The following is a 21,115-nucleotide window of genomic DNA, read 5'->3' as shown; positions in this document are numbered from 1 at the left end:
ATTGTATAAAATAAGATAATCTCTTTTCTTCTTCTTCTTCTTTCTTAAAAAATGGAGAAAAATGTTGTTTTAGGGAAAACTTGAGATAACTCAGAGGCTTCTCATGAGCTGGAAGACAACATGTCACTCATGTAAATGTTACTGACTTTATCCCCTCTGGAGCTTTGTGGGGTCTGGGGACAGGCTCGGGGGAGCTGGTCTATTCCCATCACAATTTGGAATGAACAACAGGATCTGAATATGTGGGCCGCTTTCTGCCCCGAGTCTGTCTTGGCTTCATAGCCCCAGCCGAGAACCCCCAGATCTTGGGGGGCACCGCTCCATCCCCTCTCCTCACAGGGGTCCCGGCTACAGTCATCTTGGCTTGCCTGATGCTTAAGCCCATCCAGGGATGGGGTTCTCCCTCCTTGACAGGAAACACGAGTTTCCTGAAGAGCAGCTCACCAGAATGCACCTGCAGATGAGCCAAACTCCATCTCCAGACCCCCAGTCTAGAAGCCCTGCCCAATTTCTCCCTGAACGAGCAGACCTCATTCCCTCCGACACAAATGCTGGGCCTCTCATTCCTCAGACCCCGGCTGGGCGGTCATCAGCCTGGCCACGCATCCGGGGCCACCCCCTGCTCGATTTCCTTCAAGGTGCTCCCCTTGAAGGAAACTCTGAAATGATGTTTCGTTTGTGACTTCACGGGGATCTCAGGCTCCACTCCTGGAAAGCACGCAGGACCCCAGATCGACCTGCTCTTCCTGCTCCCACGATGCCCCGCAGAGACCTCCAAACCGGGCCTCGTCCTCGGTGGCTGTGCAGAGCAGGGTCTGCGACTGGCGGACACACCCCGTTAACCGTCCCCAACGAGGTAAGTGCCGAAAGGAGAAAGTTTTCTAGCCATCTGACGGTGTGATTTTATGTGAACGGAACTTGATAATAAAAAGTCTGGGCTGGTCTTTTTGTAGATCTTGGTTTTGTCACATTTTCCTTTTCTAATAATTCCTTTTAAATGTACTTTCCAGGAGTATCGGTCAGTGATGGACCTTCCGGGCCGGGGAGTTCTGTGTGTCTGGCTCAGCGACCTCGGTCCTACAGCCGCTCTTCGCGGATGGTCCCTTTCCTGTGTTGGCTGAAGCTCCAGGTCGGTGGGACGGGCCCTGCTTTCCCGTAGCCGTGGCTCCTGAGTCCTGTGGCCCGTGACTGTGCTCACGTCAATCGACCGGAGCCCACAGCTGGGCACGCTGCGCGGCCCCTGGGTTCCTAATGCTCTGTGCCCAGCAGCACTGGACCAGCAGCTGGGGCCTCCCCTCAGTCCCTTCACGTCCCCTGTGGTTGGCCAGCGTGTCCTCCTAACCCTACTGTCTCCCCACCTGCCCTGCTGCGGTGTGTCCTCCCTCGGGAAATCGAGCCCCCTGTGGTTGGCCAGCGTGTCCTCCTAACCCTACTGTCTCCCCACCTGCCCTGCTGCGGTGTGTCCTCCCTCGGGAAATCGAGAGCCACATCGTGGAAGCTCAAGGAGGACCGAGCATCAGTCAGGCCCCGTAACTTTCTGGAATCCCCCGGGGCACACGATGGGCCTGGCCTCTCCCAGAGGCCTCCACCACAGCCTCACGGGCCTGACCTGGGCCCCGGGGCTTCCAGGGGACAGGCAGGGTGGGGCAGGACAAGGTGGGCAGAGCGTGGGGTGAGCTTTGCTTACAGGAGACCGGGCAGCCCAGCTGGATCCCCAGGGGCCTGCAGAGGGCCAGGCTGAGGGGACTGGGGATGGGCAGCCCCCCACATCCTGCTATGCTCTCTATCCTGACTCTTCCAGTGTCATCAGCAGAGGTCTGAGGCCAGCCTGCTGAGCCCGTGGCTGGGTAGAGTGGGCGCTCCCTGGATTTAGCTCTGAAGCATGCATACTCCAGATTCCCCCTTCTAATTCCTAAACTCCTTCCCAGCATGAAGTCAGGGGGGCTGGGAGGGGCATTGGCCTCCCCGTGCCCCTCTCGGTTTCCACTGTACTAGTCCTGGTCTCGCTGAGGCTGCCCTACTGCCCAGGGGAGCTCCAGCCACCCACCTTGCCAGTTGTGGTCTGCCCACGTCCCCATACGTCCCTGGGAAGATCAAGCTGCAGCCTGACAATGGGGTCCATGCCCCCTCCCCTTATTCCCCACTCTGCCTCTGGGAGACTCGGGGGAGGGGGTACCCACATGGCCCTGGCAAGGAAGAACCCCTTCCCACGAGGCGGCATGTAAGGGGCAGGCCAGACTGGCCTCGGCCATGGCGTGATTTGGCCTCACCTGCAGGTGAAGCCACACACCTGTGGCAGCCTGCATTCCAGCCCAGATGGCTTGCTCAGAGGCCCCCAGGCCTGCAAGTGGCAGGGTCCCTGAGCCCAACCATAGGAAAGGGAAGACCGTGACCCTGAGAGCAGAAGGACGCAGACCCTTCCCCCTGCCCCCAAGCCACCACAGAGAGGAGGTGCCAAGTGAAAGCAGGAAGTCCCTTCTACGTCCTCCTTCAAATCAGGAGTGAAATGTTGACATGTCAGAGCCCTGTGGCATACCACTCGAGACCCTAATCGGGCGCATTCAGTTAAACGGGATTACTTGGACTCTACCAGTTTTAAATGCTTTAAAAAAAAATGTAAACCATTTCTTCATAATTAAAAATGCACTATTTTAAAAGAAACATGCTTATCATGATATACTAAGAAAATTCAGTAAAGTGCAAAGAGGAAAATAAGAATCCATGGCCTACCGCCCAGAGAGAAGTATTAGTTATCTTTGATGTATTCCTTCCAGGCCCTTCTGTATAGATACTTGGACACAAAACTAACATCTTACTGTAAGTTATAGACTCCTTTTTTCAAAAAGCAAACAAAGTTAACTTTGGGCTGTAACCATTCCCCAGTGCTCTTTAGGATGCTTTGGAAATGGGATTTCCTGGTGGCCCCATATTCTACCACATAGACATATTAGAGTTATTTAATTAGACCCCTATGAGTGGACACTTCAAATTTTCTCCCATTGTTTATACTCAGAAATGAGGCCATGGCCTTCGTCTTCTTCCTAAACCTTTGTCCACAGCTCTGACAACTGCTTTGGGATAGAGTCACAGAAAGGCATGAATGGGGGCAGACACAAAGAACCTTTTTAAGGGCAGTGGTGAATACTGTCACATTTCCTTCTAGAAATACGTACGCATTTATACTCATAACGGAAAAGCGTTACCGCTTCATCCGCCCAAACCAGCAGTTAAGTCCCTTTCTAATCTTAACACCTTAATGCTTTAAAAGTGGTAAACAACCGTTTCTTTTTCATAAGAACCGTTACTATTTCATAGTACAATTAAATATTTTCCCCCTTATTTTTGGCCATTTGTATTTTTCTTCTGCGTACTGTGGTATCTCCTGCCAATTCTCTTTCTCCTATGATTGGTAAGAGCTCTTCACATATTAGGATATCTTTGCCATATTGCAAGTGTTTTTCATGCTTGGGCTTTGTCTTCTAATTGTTTCTTGACAGAAGCTTTATATTTTCAGTATTCAAATATATCTGTCTTCCCCCTTCTAGTTCCTTCTCTTGTACTTAGGCTTAGGGAGCCCTTGGCAACCAATGTTTTCTTCTTGATCTTTTTGGTTTAAGTCGTGGAATGTGTTATTGGCCTGTATTTATCATATGTTATATTTAATTTACAATATATGAAATGTGTATCAGTCCTACATTGATTTATGACCCTTAATAACCATTTCACTTACATTTATCACAAGGTATCTACAGGAAGTGTGTTTTCAGAGCTACGGAGCTTGTTCAATTGATCTGTTCGTGCTTATGCAGATATGGTATGATTTTAATTTTTTTCACTTCACAAGATGTCTGGAGTAAATCTCTATTTGCTTAGCTTTCAAGGTTTTCCCAGCCAGTCTTGACTGGCTTCTTAGGCTTCCAGATGAATCTTGGAATCATTTCATCCAAGTTCCAATTATTAATTTGGGAAAAATCGATACCTCTACTGTTCCCAGTCTTCTCTCATTTCTATTTCTTTCCTTCCAGTAACAATGAGCAATTTTCTTCCGAAAGGTCCTACATGTATCTTGTTAGGATGAGGCCAGGTATTTTATATTTTTGACTACTAGGGCCTGTGGGTTCATGAAAAAATTAGTGATTTTTATAGAATTATCTTATATTTGGGGGCACCTGGGTGGCTCAGTCGATTAAGCATCTGCCTTCAGCTCAGGTCATGATCCCAGGGTCCTAGGATCGAGTCCTGCATCAGGCTCCCTGCTCAGGGGGGTAGTCTGTTTCTCCCTGTGCCCTCTGCTCATGCTCTTTCTCTCTCTCTCTGTCAAATCAATCAATCTATCTTTTTAAAAAAGTGTTTAAAAAAATAATTATATTTGGCCAATTCACCAAGCTTCTTTATTAACTCTAAAAGCTTTACAGCGGATCCTTCTGGGTTTTCCAGGCACACAATCATCAGCAAACAATTTTTACAGTTTTATCTGTTCTTTTCCCATGTTGGCTCCATGTCATAAAGACACCTTCAAGAATTTGCAGAACCTCAGTAACAAAGTCACCTTCTTTTTGCCGACTTTACTGTGACTGCCTCCAGACGGGCAGCATTTCCCAAAGTGAGTGCTGTAAAACACTGACTCCAGGAGGAGAAGGGTTCCATTGAGAAACAGGTTTGAGAAACCATGTGTCCTGATCCGTCTCTTAAGATGCACCAGGGATGTTTCTGTCCTAAAGCCTCTGAGAAATTCTGCTGTCAGGAATGCTTGTTCCATGTGCTTTTACAAGCCTTTCCCAGACTCATTCGACTGTGGAATCCCTCTATTTTCCTGTGTGAACATCTATGAACATCCTAAGAATTAGCTAGGCAGAACGCCTTTGGGGACATGTGCTTCTTTCTCCACCTTTAAATAAAATCTTGGTTGTCATGTTACCATCTGTTTCCACAGATTTTTGAATACCAGGAGATCCTCTCTCAGCTCCTATGCAACTGATCATGCCCCTTGCCCCAGTGGTGCCTTCAGCATTAGGGGCTCCTGGGGCTCTTTCTTAGCTGCCCCCCACTCAGCATACTTCTCTGTGCCCCCCACCCCCCACCACTGGTGCCTTTGCGAGCAATGCTCAGCTCTTCTCTCGAAGCTCCAGACCCCCATGCCAGGCTCTTCCTGGCTGTCTTTACTGGGATGGCACTGGGCACCTCAAACACAACACATCTCAACTGAACTCATTGCCTTTCTCCCCGACACCCTGCTTCTCCTCCTGTGTTCTCCATCTCAGGGGTCGGCATCATCATGCACCAGGCTGCCCAAGGCCTGGGCCCAGCATCTCTCCACCTTCATCCATCCACTCAGTACCCATGCCCTCCAGACTTGGCCTCCTACCAAAGTTTTTTCTTTTCTTTTCTCTCTCTCTCTTTTTTAAAGATTTTATTTATTTATTTGGCAGAGAGATAGCACAAGCAGGGGGAGAGGGAGAGGGGGAGGAAGAAACAGGCTACCTGCAGAGCAGGGAGCCCGATGCAGGACCCCATCCCAGGCCCTGGGATCATGACCTGAGCTGAAGGCAGACGCTTAACTGACTGAGCCACCCAGACAGCCCCCAGAGTTCTCTTTTGTCTGCCTTCCTTACTCCAGCCTGTGGTCGTGGTCTCAGTATAGCCCACAGCTGTCCCCCCTTCATCGGTGCCCGCACCCTCCCCAGCCAGGCTCCCACCCCCCATTCTACATACAGGAGTCCAGCATTGTCTTAGGGTCCTGGAAACATCCCTGTGCTGGTTCTTCTCCCTTTTACTCCCTTCCAGTCACTTGACCTGACCCCGTGAGGCCTGCCTGCCCCACCTTTGTCCCCATAAGTCTCTGACCCCCTGTTATAATCGTTTCCTTGTCTGTACCTCTGCTCTAGAAGCAGGTCTGGAAGCTGAGGACCACCTCAGTGGCCCAGCACAGAGCTTGGCACACAGAAACCCTTCGTGAATTATGTATTAGATGAGGAGCTTTCGTCATTCGGCAAACTGATGTGATGAACTATATGAACAGACTTCCTGATAAGCCAATGATCGCCTTATTCCAAGGATAAACCCTACTTTATCGTGGTGGGAGTTTCATTTTATGCATTACTGAATTAAGCTCTTAAAGCCTCAGGATTTTTACATCTATTTTTAGAAGGAAGACAGGTCTGTACATTGTCTTGGACATGCTACCTTTGGCAGCTTTGAGTATAGGAATCACACTGGCTATAAAAATAAATTAGGTGGATGTCAGAGTATATATATGTATATGCTCTGAAACAACTTCTATGGTGTTCTATTATCCTTGCTTAATAATTCCTTAGAAATAAATAAGAATGCACTGCAAAAATAGACAATCTGACTCTCAATTTAGAGGTAATTTTCAGAGAACTTTGAAAATGCTGGAGAACTTGAGCTCCCACCATGGTTATGGGACTTATTATCATGTTTTATACATGCCTTCTTTTTGAGGAATCATAGAACGCTTGAAAATTACAAAAGCGCTTTAGGTTATAAAGAAAATTGCAGTGAATTTTCTACAGCTAAAACTGTTTGGGCCATATTCTCTGGAGTCGGCTTTGAAATATTCTCATTTCCCAGGAAATCCTTGACTTGCCGGGATCTCTGTCCACCTTCAGGTTCTGACTCTTCTGCAGATGGCACACTGGGGTCACGCCGAGCATCTACAGGCCCGCAGCAGTGAAGGGGAGAAGAAGAACCACAAGAAGAAATGGCCTTGGGTGGGCACAGTTTAGCACAGAACCCGCCAGGTCGTGGTTAAAATAAACCAGGCTTTGCTTCCTTGGGAAATCAACACTTTTTAGGCTAAATGAGAGCCAGAGCTTTGCCAGCACAGGTAAGCAATGAACGGTGCACAATTTCCAAATTTTTCTTTTGAACTTATATGGGGGCAACTGGAGGGAGGGGGGGCAGAGGGGACGCAAGCTGCCACCTGGTGCCCAGACCAATCTGTGGCTATCCTCTTTCTACCTCCAGGGCAGACCTGAAGTTTCCCATTGCCCTCCTCCAGGGGTAAAGGGAAGGGGTGGGAGATATAATTGTGTCCACACCTCCCCAAACCCTCCTATAGCCGGAGGAGAGTGTATGCATCCCCTCCTCCACTAATTACTCTGAGCCTCCGGAGGGGATGGGAGTGGGCCTGAATGGGTCTAGCAGCTGCCTAGTGTGGAAACTTCCCCAGATGCCTCCTCTTCTGCCCGATAAGCATCCTGGTGTAGGCTACATTATGCACGCCCTTCCTAATCTTTTGGTTTGTGCTTCCCCTCTCTCTCCTTTTCTAGATTCATATGCCAGAGGTTTGCTTTGGCCAAAGCTCTCTTCTTGATTGGGTCAATTATTTCTATGTCCTAATTTTTTTCATTTCTGCTTTTCTGAAACTTATTTCCTTATTTTTGTCTCCCCTAGGTTTTTGGTTTGTGGTTCTTGTTGACATTTGTGTTAACATTACTGAGTTCAGTGCAGGGTTAGTGTGTATTCATTCTCTCTTGTGCAGTCTTGGGAAGCACCTGCAAATTTGCCTCTGAATACAGCTTTGGCCACACCCCATAGGTTTTGAGCTCTAGTACTATCATTTTCATTAGTGTTCCAAGTAATTGCAATGCTCATAGTCTCCTTCCTAGCTGGTTGTTTTTCAAATGTTTAAAGACATTGGATTTGGGGCACCTGGGTGGCTCAGTCAGTTAAGCGTCTGCCTTCAACTCAGTCATGATCCCAGGGTCCTGGGATGGAGCCCCGCTTTGGGTTCCTTGCTCAGCGGGCAGTCTGCTTCTCCCTCTGCCCCTCCCCACCGCTCATGTTCTCTCTCGTTATCTCTCTCTCAAATAAATAAACAAAATCTTAAAAAAAAAAAGACTTTGGATTTTTTTTTTGTTAATATATCCCTTCCCTTCACCCTATTTTAGGGTACTGAGTCAGAGAATATAGCCCAAACAGTTTTAGCTGTAGAAAATTCACTGCAATTTTCTTTATAACCTAAAGCGCTTTTGTAATTTTCAAGCGTTCTATGATTCCTCAAAAAGAAGGCATATATTTCTGTAGGGCAAAGAAAAAAATGATATAACTGCTAATTTAACATCATACATTATTATTATATTATTCGAAACTTCTACGCCTTTTAAAATGTAATCTGTTAAAGGTCTTGAAAAGAGTATAAAAAATTCCCGCAGTTAGGTTTTCATCAATTTCTCCCTTGTCCTCACAGTCTGCTTTGATGTATTTTATGTTCTCTGTAGGGAGCACAAAGGACCATGACTGGTGTCCTCACTGTGGCCACTTCTACTTTGGAGCGACAGGCTTCCTGGTAAAGACAGTGGGCTCAAGGTCCGCTATTCCTGGAGTCGACTACCCAGCCATAGGAACCCTTCGTTGTCGTTTTTTAGACCACGGGCCTTGTAAGTTGTGTGCAGTTGGATTTTATTTTTGGAGACTGAGAACCTCTGTCTCTGAGCAGAGGAGTTTAACCCTGCACCTAATTACCATGTCTGATGACTGATTTTGTACATACTGAGTGAAGTCGGACCATGGATTCTGGAATTCGGCTGCGAAGGTGAGAAGCCCAACTCCCGAGGAGCCAAATGACACTGTCCACTCACCCAGCACACCACCAAGCTGCTTTAAGCCTCAGTGTTCTTACTTGTGAAATGGGGATCATCCTAACTCCAGCTCCCCATCTGCCCTTGGACTGAGTGAGCTAACACGAGTAAGGTCCTTCTGAGCTGCCCGGCACAGAGCTCCTTCCTTTCTCACCACCTCTCCTTTCTCTGTACCCCCTTAGCTTTCAGGTCACTGCCTCCAGGGTCTTTCTCCTCCTGCTGCACAGACCCCCACACGCTGCTAGGAAAGACAGCTCCAAGTTAGACAGCAAGTGGAGGTAGGAAGGGCAAGAGAGCCCAGTTAGGGCAGACGTGACACAGAGGAGGACAGAGAGGCTAAGGACGGGAGGACACGGGTAGCAGAGGTGGGCGGGAGGCGAGGTGAGGGCCCAAGTAAGCGCGTGTTTCTGATGCTTTGACACCTGGGGCCATGCTGACCCTGGAGGGACTGCCCCTCCTGGGGTTAGCCAATTCCTAGATATACTAAGCTACTGGCTCTGGAGCATGCTTTTCAAATGCAAACCAGCGAATTCAGAGTCCACACCCCCAGCCACCTCCCTCAAGGGGCTCTCACACTCCAGTCACCCTGGGCGGGGACTAGCCAACTGTGCCCCAGAGCCCACAGGAATTATTCACGCCAGCCAGTCCTACAACCGCTCACCCTGACTGTGTGGCCCCGAGTGGGTGACGAGCCATCTTTTCTATGGCCGTCATCTCTTGAGAGGCTGGCCGCCCCACACCTGAACAACAAAACCTACGTTTTACAACAAGAGGTGAGGCGAAAGGGGGTCAGGGATATGGGGGTGGCTCACAGGTTCCTTGTTTCTTTCAGGTACCACAGGGCGGCGGGGGACAGGCACCGAGGCTTTGGCCTTCAGAAGACGCCCGTGCCTCGCTGGAGGGCGCCCTTCATCCCCCAGTGAACAGGGGCTCTGCAGCGTCAGGAAGACACCAGCAGCTCACTCACCTTCCCGTAGCTCAGCAGGATTATCCGCACCAGGACGACATTGATGTGGGCCCCCAAGGACTCGTCATGATAGATTTCGTTGACCTGAAAGACAACCGGGGAGGTGTCAGCAGAACCACAGGCCCGAGGACCACCTGCCGCTGACAAGGTAGGGCCCAGGGGAGGCCCTGCCGACTCACCCACGCTGTGCCGTGCCCTCCGTAAAACAGGCTTCACAGTCTCGGCCTCATGACATTTTGTGAGCACTGAAGTTCCCCGTGTGTGCAAAGGATCGGTGCTGGCGAAAACCGTAAGACGCCGTATTTGTCACCACCCTAAATCAGACTGCCTGTAGCTCCCCATGAAGTCATGGGAGGGCAGGGTGCCCACCCCTACACACAGACGCCCTTGCCCAGCTTTGAGGTTCAAACTCGATTTTTTAGTCCACAGTGAGACAATAGCTCTAAAAGCCAGTTTTTCTTAAGAGAAAGTTTCTCTCTCTCTCTGTCGAGTAAATAAATAAAACCTAAAAAAAGGGGGGTGGGCCGGGGTGGCTCAGTCGGTTAAGTGTGTGCCTTCGGCTCAGGTCATGATCCCAGGGTCCTGGGATCGAGCCCCGCATCGGGCTCCCTGCTCAGCGGTGAGTCTGCTTCTCCCTCTCCCCCTGCTTGTGCTCTCTCTCTGTCAAATAAATAAATGAAATCTTTAAAAAAGAGGAGAGAGAGAAAGGGTTTTTTGTCTCCCAAGTATTGCTTTATCTCACGGGCAAGCCTGGCCAATTTGGCTCATGGCCTTTGACCAAAAGTCATGGTGTAGAAGCGAAGAAGGTGGTGACACGGGGAGGTCCCGCTGCAGCTGGAGGGGGCAGGAGGGAGGAGGGGTCAGAGAAAGGTCGGGCGGATGGCTAGGTTTCACTGTACTCCTTCCACGCCTGACCCCCAGCCTATGTCTCGAGTTGGGGGGACAGGGCAGGGAGAGTAAAAACATCCCCAATATTTGGGAAGAAGCCAAAAGTAGAGAGAGCTTGGTTCTGCTGTCTGGGACCTGGGAGGGGACTGGTTCATATTGAGAAGGGGTGGCTTCAGAGGGCCCAAATGGAATGCAGCTCCCAGCGATACTTTGGGGATCCAGGGACGGTGGGCAGGATAGTTGGGGGCTGGCTTGTGGGTTGGTCTGGGGCTGGGTGGGGGGGGCACTGCTGGGCCTCAGAGGGAGCCCAGGGGGTGCTGGACTGCAGGAGAGGAGGCAGATGTTGCTTGGCCACAGAAGAGAGAACAATTCCGACTGACCCCAGCTGCAGGGCCTCAGTCTGGAGGGTCACTGCCCAGGGCAGAGCATGCTGGGACAGATGTGCACAGATGCAGGGTGGCTAGGCCATGGGCAGGTGGGGCAGGGGATGAACAGCTCTGCTGTGGACTGAATCATGTCTCCCCCAGATTCACTACTCCCAACATAGTGCAATTTGGAGGTGGGGCATTCGAGAGGCAGGTAGGGTTACATGATGTCATGAGGGTGGGGGTCCCCATGATGAGATCAGTGCCCCTACAGGAAGAGACCTCAGAGAGCTCCCTCGCTCGCTCTCTCACTACCACGTGAGGACACAGCAAGGAGGCTGTCCTCAAGCGAGGAAGAGAGCCCTCACTAGGAACCCAATCAGCTGACCCCTTACCTTGGACTTCAGCCTCCAGAGCAGGGAGACATTAACGTGTGCCATTTAAGTGACCAGCCTGCGGTATTTTGTCAGAGCAGCTTCAGCTTTAAGACCTGACCCTGCCCCCTAAAGCCTTCGGAACGGGAAGAGCCTGAGCCACCTCCCATGAGCTGGGTCCCATTTTCCCTTCTATTCTGGAGTGAGGGGGGCATCAGATATAAGAACTAACGAAAGCTGCCTTTTTCCCCACGTGTGAGCTTTGGTGTGTAGATGTCCATCCTGCCACGCAGACAGCCCCCAGCCCAGCAATGAGCCCCTTACAGATTCGAAATGGGACTTCTCATACTGAGCCACCCTGGCCTTTCATGGAGCCCTCCACCCCCTGGGGGCCAGAATCACCTGGCCTGGCCTCTCCTTTTCTACGGACCTCGGCAGGTACCCAGCACACCCCTCCTTCTCCACAGGAGGAAGCTATTGGTCCCATTGCATGTCCAGCACTATGTTAGCATTTGGGATGCGGCAGTGAACCAGCCCGGAGCTGGCCCTCTGTCAGGAGGTAGAGAGGGACACCCAGAAGTCACAAAAGCAGCTTTACGATCACGACGATGCTGATGAAGACCTTGAGGAACTGGCAGGGAACCTAGAGGGCATATTCATGGTGAATCTGCCCTGGTGAGGATTGGTGGGCCCCCTAAAGAGGTGGCATTTCGTCTCAGAGATAAGAAATGAGAAGGAGTTAGCTCAGCAAAGCCGGGATGGTGCTCCTGGCAAAGAAAGCAGCATGTGCAAACATCCTGGGGTCAGAGGCAGTGACATGCATTCCAAGGACTGGGCAGGGAGAGAGGGCCCCTGAGGCCAGACCACACAGCTATTCAGGTAGTGAGAAGGGTTCCAGTTCTATTCAAAGAGCAGTGGGGAATGTGGAACCATGACAGAAAGATGACTCTCGCTCATTTATGGAAAGCAGATTCAAGTGCCCACTATAGCAGTCGAGGTGTCAAGTGTGGGGCATAGATTTGGGGGTGAGTGGAGAAGGAACAGATGTGAGGAGTGATGTGAACTGGAATGGGGGCACCTCCTACACAGCCCCGGGACACTCTGGGCCGGCTCAGCCCCATCCCCTTGTTGGCAGGTGGAAGCAGTCCATCTTTGCTGTGCACGGAGTCGGGGAATGCAAAATGTCTCGGGTCATCTCTCAGAGCCTCCCCAGAAAACGAGGGGCTCGAGGCTCCCTTGACAGCCTGACCGTGCCTCTCCGGGGCCCACGCTCTAATGGCACTTCTCAGAGCTGGTCTGGGGGGCACCTCGAGGGGACCCGCCCGCCTGCGTGCCTGGTGAGGCTCTAAGGCCAGGGTGTGACAAGCTTTAGGAAGACAGGAAACCTGCCTTGATACTCGGATGGGATTCAGGGCTGAGTTCACAGAATTAGCTCATTTTATGCTCCCAACAGCCCTTGGAGGCCAGAATGAGAGGTCAGTCCCACCTGAGCCATGGGGAAGCTGAGGCTCTGAGTGAGGGGGTGCTTGCTGGTCCCCACAGGCAGGAAGGAGACGTAGGGCTGGTCCCCTTCCCACCTCCCACTTCCTGGCCCAGACCTTACCCACCAGGGCCCAGGACCCTCCTGTTCCCCTGACCCCTGCCACTGTGCCCATCTCAAGTAAGGGGTCCTGTGTCCTTGGATACTGAGCAGCTCTGACCCTGACCCCTGATTCAGGACCGGGCATGAACAGAAGCCCAGGAATGCCACCACTCAGCGTTAAGCTCTATGAGGCAGAGGCCCACATCCTGCCGGGGGCAGCGGTAAGGCAACCGGAGTCTTGGGTGTCAGGCCACTGAGCGGGGGCCAGGCAGGGGAGGCCCTGCCTTCAGAGCTGCCTGTCGGCTTCAGCTCGGATCGGCTGGGCTGGGCGCCCTGCCCCCAGCCTCCCGGGCCGCTGAGGAGCATTCCCAGCAGATGGCCAGCAAGGAGGCCAGGCTGGGTCAGGCTGGCAGTTCAGGCCTACTCCGGAGACTCTCCCAGCCCTACCTCCCTGGTCACTTCCAACTGTGGTGGGCCTTCTGTGGTTCTCTCCCCGAGGAAGCCTCTGTCCCTTCCAGAGGGGCCGCTGCTCCACGCAGGCTACTCTCTCTCGGGGAGTCGGCGGGCTGTGCCCTGGCCTCCCCCTGTGACACCTGTCCGACAATGCAGGGCAGTGCTGAGGGGAGGGGCCCCTCCGCCCTTTGCCTCTGCTGGCCTGAGGCGGGGGCCGTGCCCTGCCCGCCGGGAGAACATGGGCCTTTCAGGGCCCTGTAAGATTGCCACAGCCCTTGAGCCCACGGGATGCTGCTCAGATGCTAGAAGCCGGCAGGGCCCACACGGCCACAGAGCTCACTGGGAACGATGAGTACAATTTCCAGGGAAATGCCTGCATCCTTAATAGGAACACAGCAACAAGGCTTCTGCCGAGCAGACAGCTGCCAGACGTGGCAGAGTCAGCGAGGACAGAAGGCAGCCCCCAAACATCTCCCGCACGTCTCCCCCCGTCCTCCCGTGACCCCGACACAGTCTCCCAGACAAGCAGCAGGGCCGGGGGCTTCTTATGCAGAAGGCTTTGATGCTGCCCACACCCCCCACCATGCACCTTCACCACAGGCAGCACTCGGGGGATCCAGCTTCCCCTGCCTCTGCCCTAAACCCCCAGCGCTCCCCCAACCGTGCCTTCAGGCTGGCCCTCGGGCCGCTCGAAGCTGGCTCTGGCTGCCTTCTCTGTGCTCCGCTTCAGCAACTCCGCCCGGGGAGCCCCTGGAGCCCCTGGTCTCGACAGCTCCGCCTTCTGCCAAGCCTGGCTGCCCTCTCCAGCTGCTTGTGCAGCAGCCCATCCCTGGAACTCCCTCTCCCCCTCTCCAGAATTCTTGAAATATCTGAAGAGCATCTGCAAAAACAAAGTCATGGTAATAAATGTGTTTCAAAGAAGGGGAAGAGTTATGCTTCAGCTTAATTCCCATCCACTCCAAGGCCTTCCCACTGCAACTGGAATAAAATCGAAGCTGTGTTGCTGCTTCTCAGGCTGCCCTGGCCTTGCTCACTGTGGTCCAGCACTGGCCTCTGTGCACCTTGTACAGAGAGCCCATCCCGACCTCAGGGCCTTTGTACTTGCTATGCCCACTTGTCTATCCATGCTCCCCCCCAACACGACTGTCCCTGCTTACCCCAAAAGTACCCCCAAAAGTAGCTGCTCCCAGACTGGACTATGCACTTGATATGAGAGGCACCTTTCCTCCTTGCTCACTGCTATGTCTCCAGCAGCATCTAGCACCTAGTAAAGGCTCGGTAAAGAGTTTTGAATGAATGAATAACTTTGGAGAATGTGGAACGATAGGAAATGGGCAAACTGTGTGACAGCAGCGGGGCCCAGGATGCCCTGTAATGACCGAGACCCCAGCGAAGTGCCCAAGTGTGTTCCCCACCCCTGCCCCACCTCCCCGGAGACCTGTGTGCTGGGGAGAAGCTGCTCTCCTCTGCCCAGACCACAGGGGGAGGGGAAGCCGGGACAATGTCCTTGAGCCCTGTCTTGAGAAATTGATCCTGGAATCTTTAAACCTTGAGGGAAAATGTTCAAAGCCACAGCCCTTCTCGGTGCAGAGAGAGGCCAAGGGCTCTCGTGTTTGGGGAAATACACTGTAATGCACCTTTTGCTTATGCAAAGATGTGGCCAAGCTTCTGTTCTGGAATAGACAATAAGGAAGGACACAGGCTGTGCATAATAATGTAAAAGTTCACCTTCTTTGTGGCAGAGTTCCACCCTGGCCACCAGCGAGCCCTGGCAGGTGGCCGAAGGCTGCTGGGCAGAGATGACTTTCTCCTCCGCCAGGAGGATGCGGGGACGGGTGGGCAAAGGGAAGACTGGGCGGGGGCCGGGGCTCCCTACCAGGGGCAAGCAATGGCAGAGCAGGGCAGGGTTCCCATTGCCTATGCCCAGCCTTCAGGAAACTGATCACCTCTTCCCCCGAGCTGCACCCGCCACCGCACCGGGGAACAGGCCAGGCCCGGAAAATCTGTTGTGAGGCCTCAGGAAGCGGGACTCACAAGGTGCTCTGTGGCTACTCTGGGAACCCCTGAAATGACTGGGAGGAAGTCCGGTCTCTCTGACGACCCTTGGGAGAAGGCATGGACCGTCCTAGAGAAAGTGCGGTGGGAAGCTGGGGCAGACGGGTCTGTGGGCTTCTGGGGAAGAAAACGTTCACGGTGGGCATCTCCTGATGCACGAACAGGGCTGCGAAAGCCTGGTCTTACTGCGAGGACAAACGTGCCCGTTGCAGATGTTCTCTCCTCACTGGTTTCTCAGCCAGTGCTTCACAGGCAAGGCAGGTAAAAACACGGCCTAGCCTCTCTGCTCCAAATATCAAACGGCCACGAAATGCAAATGGGCAGGACGGGTCGTACATACAACAAGCATGGGAGGGGGTAGAGCCCTCCTTCAACACCGGGTCCAAGCACTCGGCCCAAGACCCCACTGTTCCTGTCCCCCACCCCATGCCAGGCCATGCTCTGCTGGGACTGGGGACATGTCTGCAGGTTGCCAGGGTGGAGACAGGGCTCCTCCACCCCCAGGCCAGCAGCTCGATGCCCAGAACCCAGTTGAGGCTCAACAAATATTCACCAGACAAACAAAAAGCAAAGCTGCCTTAGGAAACAGTCCCTGTGGGTGCTGATTACTGCTGCAGCTGCCCCTTCCCTGTCTCTATCGGGCCGCACGGGTTCCAGGCTTCCCGCCCTGTGACCCAGGCCTGGCACGTGGCCTGTTTGCGGTTCAGTGTCCTGATCCGTGAAATGGCAGTGATGCTGGACTTCACCCCTCAGGCTGTCACCAGGACCGGCCTCACATCGCATTCAAAGCACCTAGCAAAACCCCAGGCATATAGTACACTCCCAGGCCCGCCGGGGGCTCTCCTCAGGGCTGCAGTGCACACCAGGCATTTTCCGAAGCCCACACTGCCGCCCACCAGGCGCGTGCGTGCGTGTGTGTGTGTGAGACCCACACCGGGGGTTCTCCCTGCCAGGCCCTGCTGCGGGTAAGGGATAGCCACCCCACCACGTGGGACCCGATGTTCCTGCTCACTGACCAACAGCTCATCAGAAAGGGGGTAATGCTACAGAACAGGGAAGGACGGACTCTGCTGAGGCTGCAGGCCAGGGCCTGGTGTCCCCCTGAGGCCACTGGCAGGGAAGGAGCAGAGGGAAGGCAGGGATCTTGATTCTTGCTGGCAGCAACCCCAGCCCCGGAGAGCCCGGGGGCATCGCCTCTCTGTCTGATGTTCCCCGGAGCTCCTTGGCACTACCTGACCACAGAGCCCCAGGGACCCGACGTGGCGTCTTGCCCAGAAGCTTTTGGGGGAGGGGCCCCTCGTGGCATCCTCACCTCCCCCCATCCAGTCTGAGTTTGAACATGACCTTCACCCCTGTGCTGTGATCTCTGTCATCTGTGTTCAACTGGGCACCATGATGTCATCTGAAAACAATGCTTTTTCCTTCCATGACTCACATTTTTCTGCTGCCCTATCACCATTTTGAGCCAAAGAAAGAGAGAGGGAAGATGCCATCGTGAGGAGGTGTGGCCATGGAAATCCCTGGGGACAGCAACAGGGGAGGAGAAAGTGTCCTGACTGATGAAGGAGGTCAGGGGAGGGGGCTGAGAAGAGGCAGGACGTCAGACCCAGGGTCACAGCGCCCCATCCCTGCCACTGCCCCCCCCACACCTCTAGGGTCCAAAAGATAGATTCTGAGGGCTATGGGCTTCCCGCTTGAACTCTGAGGGCACAGTCCACTCCCAAAGTGGCTCTAAGTGCCAGGTGAGAAATGGGGGTGCTGGTGTGAGTGATCCGGTCCGAGCAGCAGCCTGGCTCCCCCAGCCCCAGAGGGGTGTGCGTGGGCTCCAGACGCCGCCTGTCTTATGCTGGCTGTGGACTGGGAGAGGCTGCAGAGGGGACAGGGCATCACAGCACCTGACCTGGACCAGGTGGGGCTTGGCACACCTGAGCAGTCCAGGTAAAGGGTCCCGGGGCCAGACCTGACCTCCCCCCACCAAACAAACGGCCAGGGCTCAGGCCAGCGTCCCCACTGCCGCCAGGGCCCCCAGGGGTCTCCACGAGATGAGGGGGAAGGGAGGGACCCTGCCAAACAGGCGCTGACCCAGAAAAGCCTGAGAAAACCAGAAGAGTTTAGACTGTCATGTGTGTCCCCGGCACAGGCAGGGCTCACGAGGAATTTGGAGCTCCCAGCAAAATTCAGAAGCTTTGCTCCAAGCCTCCTCACAGCATTAGACTCACTACCTGGCTTGTGTGCCACGAACACAGCCCTCCCTGAGAGTAATTCGCTCGCGTTCAGCGCCCTTCCTAACATCCAGGGCATAAGGATGAACACAGTAGGATGCGGTTCTGTCCTTGCGTGCGCCACGTGGCCCTTCCCACCACCAGAGTCTGCCTGAGTCACCGAGCTCCCCTGTCAGCCCTTCCTTAACCCACTTGGGCCCAGGCTCTGACCAAACACCCCGAAGTGTGGAGCAAGGGAACCAACTGGTGGACGGGAAGGCAGATGAACGCCCTCCGCTACACAGGGAACCCGGGACCAAAGGGACACTTCTTGGAGGCACAAGTTCTCGTTGCCAGACGTGGGCAGGGAGGAGGTACATGCACAGCCCTGCCCCCACACCTGGCTGTCTCCTGCTCCCCAGGCCCGTGTCCCACATTCGCTGGGTGCTTGCTGTGCTCACTCGGACGCTGCTCCCCAGCAGGTTGTTCCCTCTGCCACCATCACCATCTCAAATGCCCTCATGAGTCTGTTAGATTGTTTTAGCTGCCCTCTCCCTCCGCTGGACCTGTGCCCCAAGAACTGGGGTGGGGGGCTCTAGAACCTGTTAGCTCTTAAAGCTTTAGGATGAAGCCCAAGCTCCCTCCATCTGGCCAGCTCCATCCCCCAAGGTCTCCTGGCTTCAACCCCCTAAGCCTGCCCCCCTCAACCTGCCCCTTTCCCAGGACATGCCAAGGCTGTGGCTCCCTCTGCAGGGAATGGAACCAGCTCTGGGCTCCCCTCCATTGTGACCTTCTCCCCAGCCAGGCAGAGGGCGCTAGCTGGGCCCTTGTCCACCTTACTGACCTAAAGCATGTGAGTGTGTCCCTACGAGAGCCAAGCTTCTTGAGGACAAGGGCTGGGCTGGTTTGGACGACTGTGGCCCCTCGGTACACTGTGACCTTCCAAGACCTGAGCGGCATGCTCCTCACGTCATCACACACCCTTCTCCGGGGGGCTTTACTACCCCTGTGTTACCAGTGGGGAAACTGAGGCTCAGAGACATTGATAAACTCACCCACTGAAGCGTAAGTGGGAGCTGGGGCAAAGGCTTTTGAGAGCGTGACTTGGCAAATCTGAAATTAAAGCCATGCGTCCCTGTGAGCTGATGATGCAAGCTTCTAGCGTCTACGGTGGAGAAAAAGCTTTGGCCATAAGGAAGAAGGGACAAGGACACTAAGCCTACAGGGACAACTTTTCCACGGACAAGTAGAGTCTACTTTTTATGGGAGTCTGTGGGACCATAGTCACTTTAGGAGAATTCACTCACTCACTCATTTATTCAAAAGGTGTTTACTCAACACCTACTATGTGCTGGGCCCTTTGCTAGGTGCTGAACATGCAAATGAGGCAAGCAGACCCCCTGAAATTGACGTTAAATGTGTGACCCCTTTCTATGAACTCCTAATCCTCCCGAGCCCCGCCACCAAGCGTCCCTCTGGCAGGGGAGCAGGACCCCCCAGGATCACTCCACGGGAACTTGACACCCAGGGAGCAGACTGGCAGCGACAGCCCAGGCTGGCCCAGACCAGAGGCCCAGTGTGGTGCCACGCTGTCTGCTTTTCCAGCTCAGCTGTCACCTCCTTGCTGGGGTCTGCAGCTGCCTCTGGCTTTTTCCGAGGAGTGATGATGCCTGGCCCTCCTTGTCCATGGGGACTCTAACTCCCGCGTTGACAACCGTCAGCTCCCCCAGGGAGGCCAAGGGCAAGCTGCTCCGAGATTTCCACATCAGCTGTCAGGCAGCCTCCTGGAGAGGGGAGGGGGGTCGGGGAGAATCCTGGGGGTGGGGGGGTGCCACGGGCTTCAGGGAAGAAGAGGCACCATGGGTACCCCCCCCACATTGGAACTTTCTCCACCTACATCATCATCACTGCAGGGGCGGGGGGAGTCTCTACTGTCCTACCGTCCACCCCGCCCCCACTGGAATGTGAGCTCCGTGCAGGCAGGACCCCCCTCCCGACCCCCTCTGGGGCTTCCTCAGCAGCACATTCCAGCACCTACGGCTGCGTCTGACAGCCAGGTGTTCTGGAAACATCACTGGTTGGAAGAAGGAGTGAGCGAGCAAATCTTAGAACAGGAAGGCACAATAGATGGAAAAGCCAGGGGAAAAGCCAGGAGAGGCACAGAGGTCGATGGAAAATGGTCTGGCGCAAGGGCGAGTGATGTCAGACGCTGCTGGGAGATCCGAGAGCCGAGGTGAGAACGTGTCTTGGCTCTTCCTCAAGGATCCGGGAGCGCTCGCTCTTCAGGCCACCACAGCAGGGAGGGGACAGGCACCTGGGCCAGGTCCCCAGGGAGGAATGCCATCTGCCATGGCCTGGCTGCACACCCAACCCCTCCGAGCCTCGGTTCGCTTGTCCAGGAGAGGGGACTCGGGGCCACTGGGACAATGTGGAGACATCAGCTGAGTGCCTCCCCCCACGGGGCTGCCAGGCATAAAACCTCAGTCTCCTCAGGCTTCGGGGGGAGGCGTTTCTGATAACAGAAGGCATAAGCCCCACACTCTCAAAGAGAGAAGTTTCTCTTTTTAGACCCCAAACCAACCTCATCACTCCCCTGTCACAGTACGGCAGGGGACCCCAGGCATCAACCCCCTTTGGTGCCCCTCAGCCTGACACAAAAGGCTTTGCCAACCTCATCTCTTGCCTCACCCCAGCACCGACACCCCAGCGGGGCCCAACCTCATACTGTGATGCAGCAATGCCACTGGGCCTTGGCACATGCTGTTCTATCATCTTCAGCAACACCTGCATGCACCAGGTTCCTATCCTCGTTGACCCCTGCCTCTGCTCTGGGGCAGCTCAAGAGGCCCTCATCTGCGACGCTCTTCCCTGTGACCCCAGAATGCCCTCTATTTGCACAATCAGCACTTGCATTAACCAGGGTGTCATTACTCTTCCCTTCCTTGCTCCCCACCCCTCCCACGTTCCAAACTCTCTAAGCATGGGGACATGACAGCTCACTTCTGTACCCCAGTGCCCAGAATGGGGCCCGACTTAGGACAGGGGTTCAGAGAGCACCCAATGCACGAACACGTAGCCAGGAGTGGCTCACGTCCGCGGGATGCTCTCCGCGGGCCCGGCACGCTGAGAAGCACTTTCCTGGTGTTTAACTCGAGTCACGCTCACGCCAGCCCTGGGAGGTGGCATTAATTATCCCCCATCACAGGACACAGCAGGGCAGGCAGTCGCCTCCTTTCTTCTAGGCCAGAAGGAACCATCCACCAGCTGACCGGCCAGACTTGTCCTGCGGTCATGTTCTGATTCACTTGTGCAATGTGAGGTCTTAATTTCAATTTGTTGCTGACATTGAAAAATAATTAGATTTCCCATAAAAGTTGGATTTCCAGCTTCTTATGAAAAAAAAAAAAAAAGAGCTGGCAACAGTGCATCTGCTTCTTCCTCCATGACCACAAGGGAGGGGGACCCGGGAGGGGGTCTCTGGGGGCGTGGCCTCTCCCAGCGCTCCAGTCCCCACCACTCCCTACTGCCCACGGCCTCCTTCACCCGGGCCTACGCCTCCCGCCTGGCTCCCGTCAGCATAGGAGAGTGCAGCCCTGTCTCAAGCATTCTCTCGGCCTCACACACACA

At 54.1% G+C, this 21,115-nt stretch overlaps 1 protein-coding gene across 1 annotated transcript in view; it reads right to left on the bottom strand.

The window, feature by feature from the left end:
* The window catches only part of ADAMTS2 (ADAM metallopeptidase with thrombospondin type 1 motif 2), a 205,635-nt gene that overhangs the window by 56,701 nt on the left and 127,819 nt on the right, over positions 1 to 21,115 (bottom strand). Inside the window, exon 5 of the mRNA XM_081825628.1 lies at positions 9,571 to 9,654. Coding sequence (XP_081681754.1) covers positions 9,571 to 9,654 — 84 coding nt within the window. The remainder of the gene's footprint in view (positions 1 to 9,570; positions 9,655 to 21,115) is intronic.

Source organism: Leptonychotes weddellii, chromosome 7, assembly GCF_054177405.1.
Source record: "Leptonychotes weddellii isolate Sample4059 chromosome 7, ASM5417740v2, whole genome shotgun sequence".
NCBI classification, from domain to species: Eukaryota; Metazoa; Chordata; class Mammalia; order Carnivora; family Phocidae; genus Leptonychotes; species Leptonychotes weddellii.
Note: the sequence above shows the minus strand (reverse complement) of the source record. Positions and strands in the feature narration are given on the sequence as shown.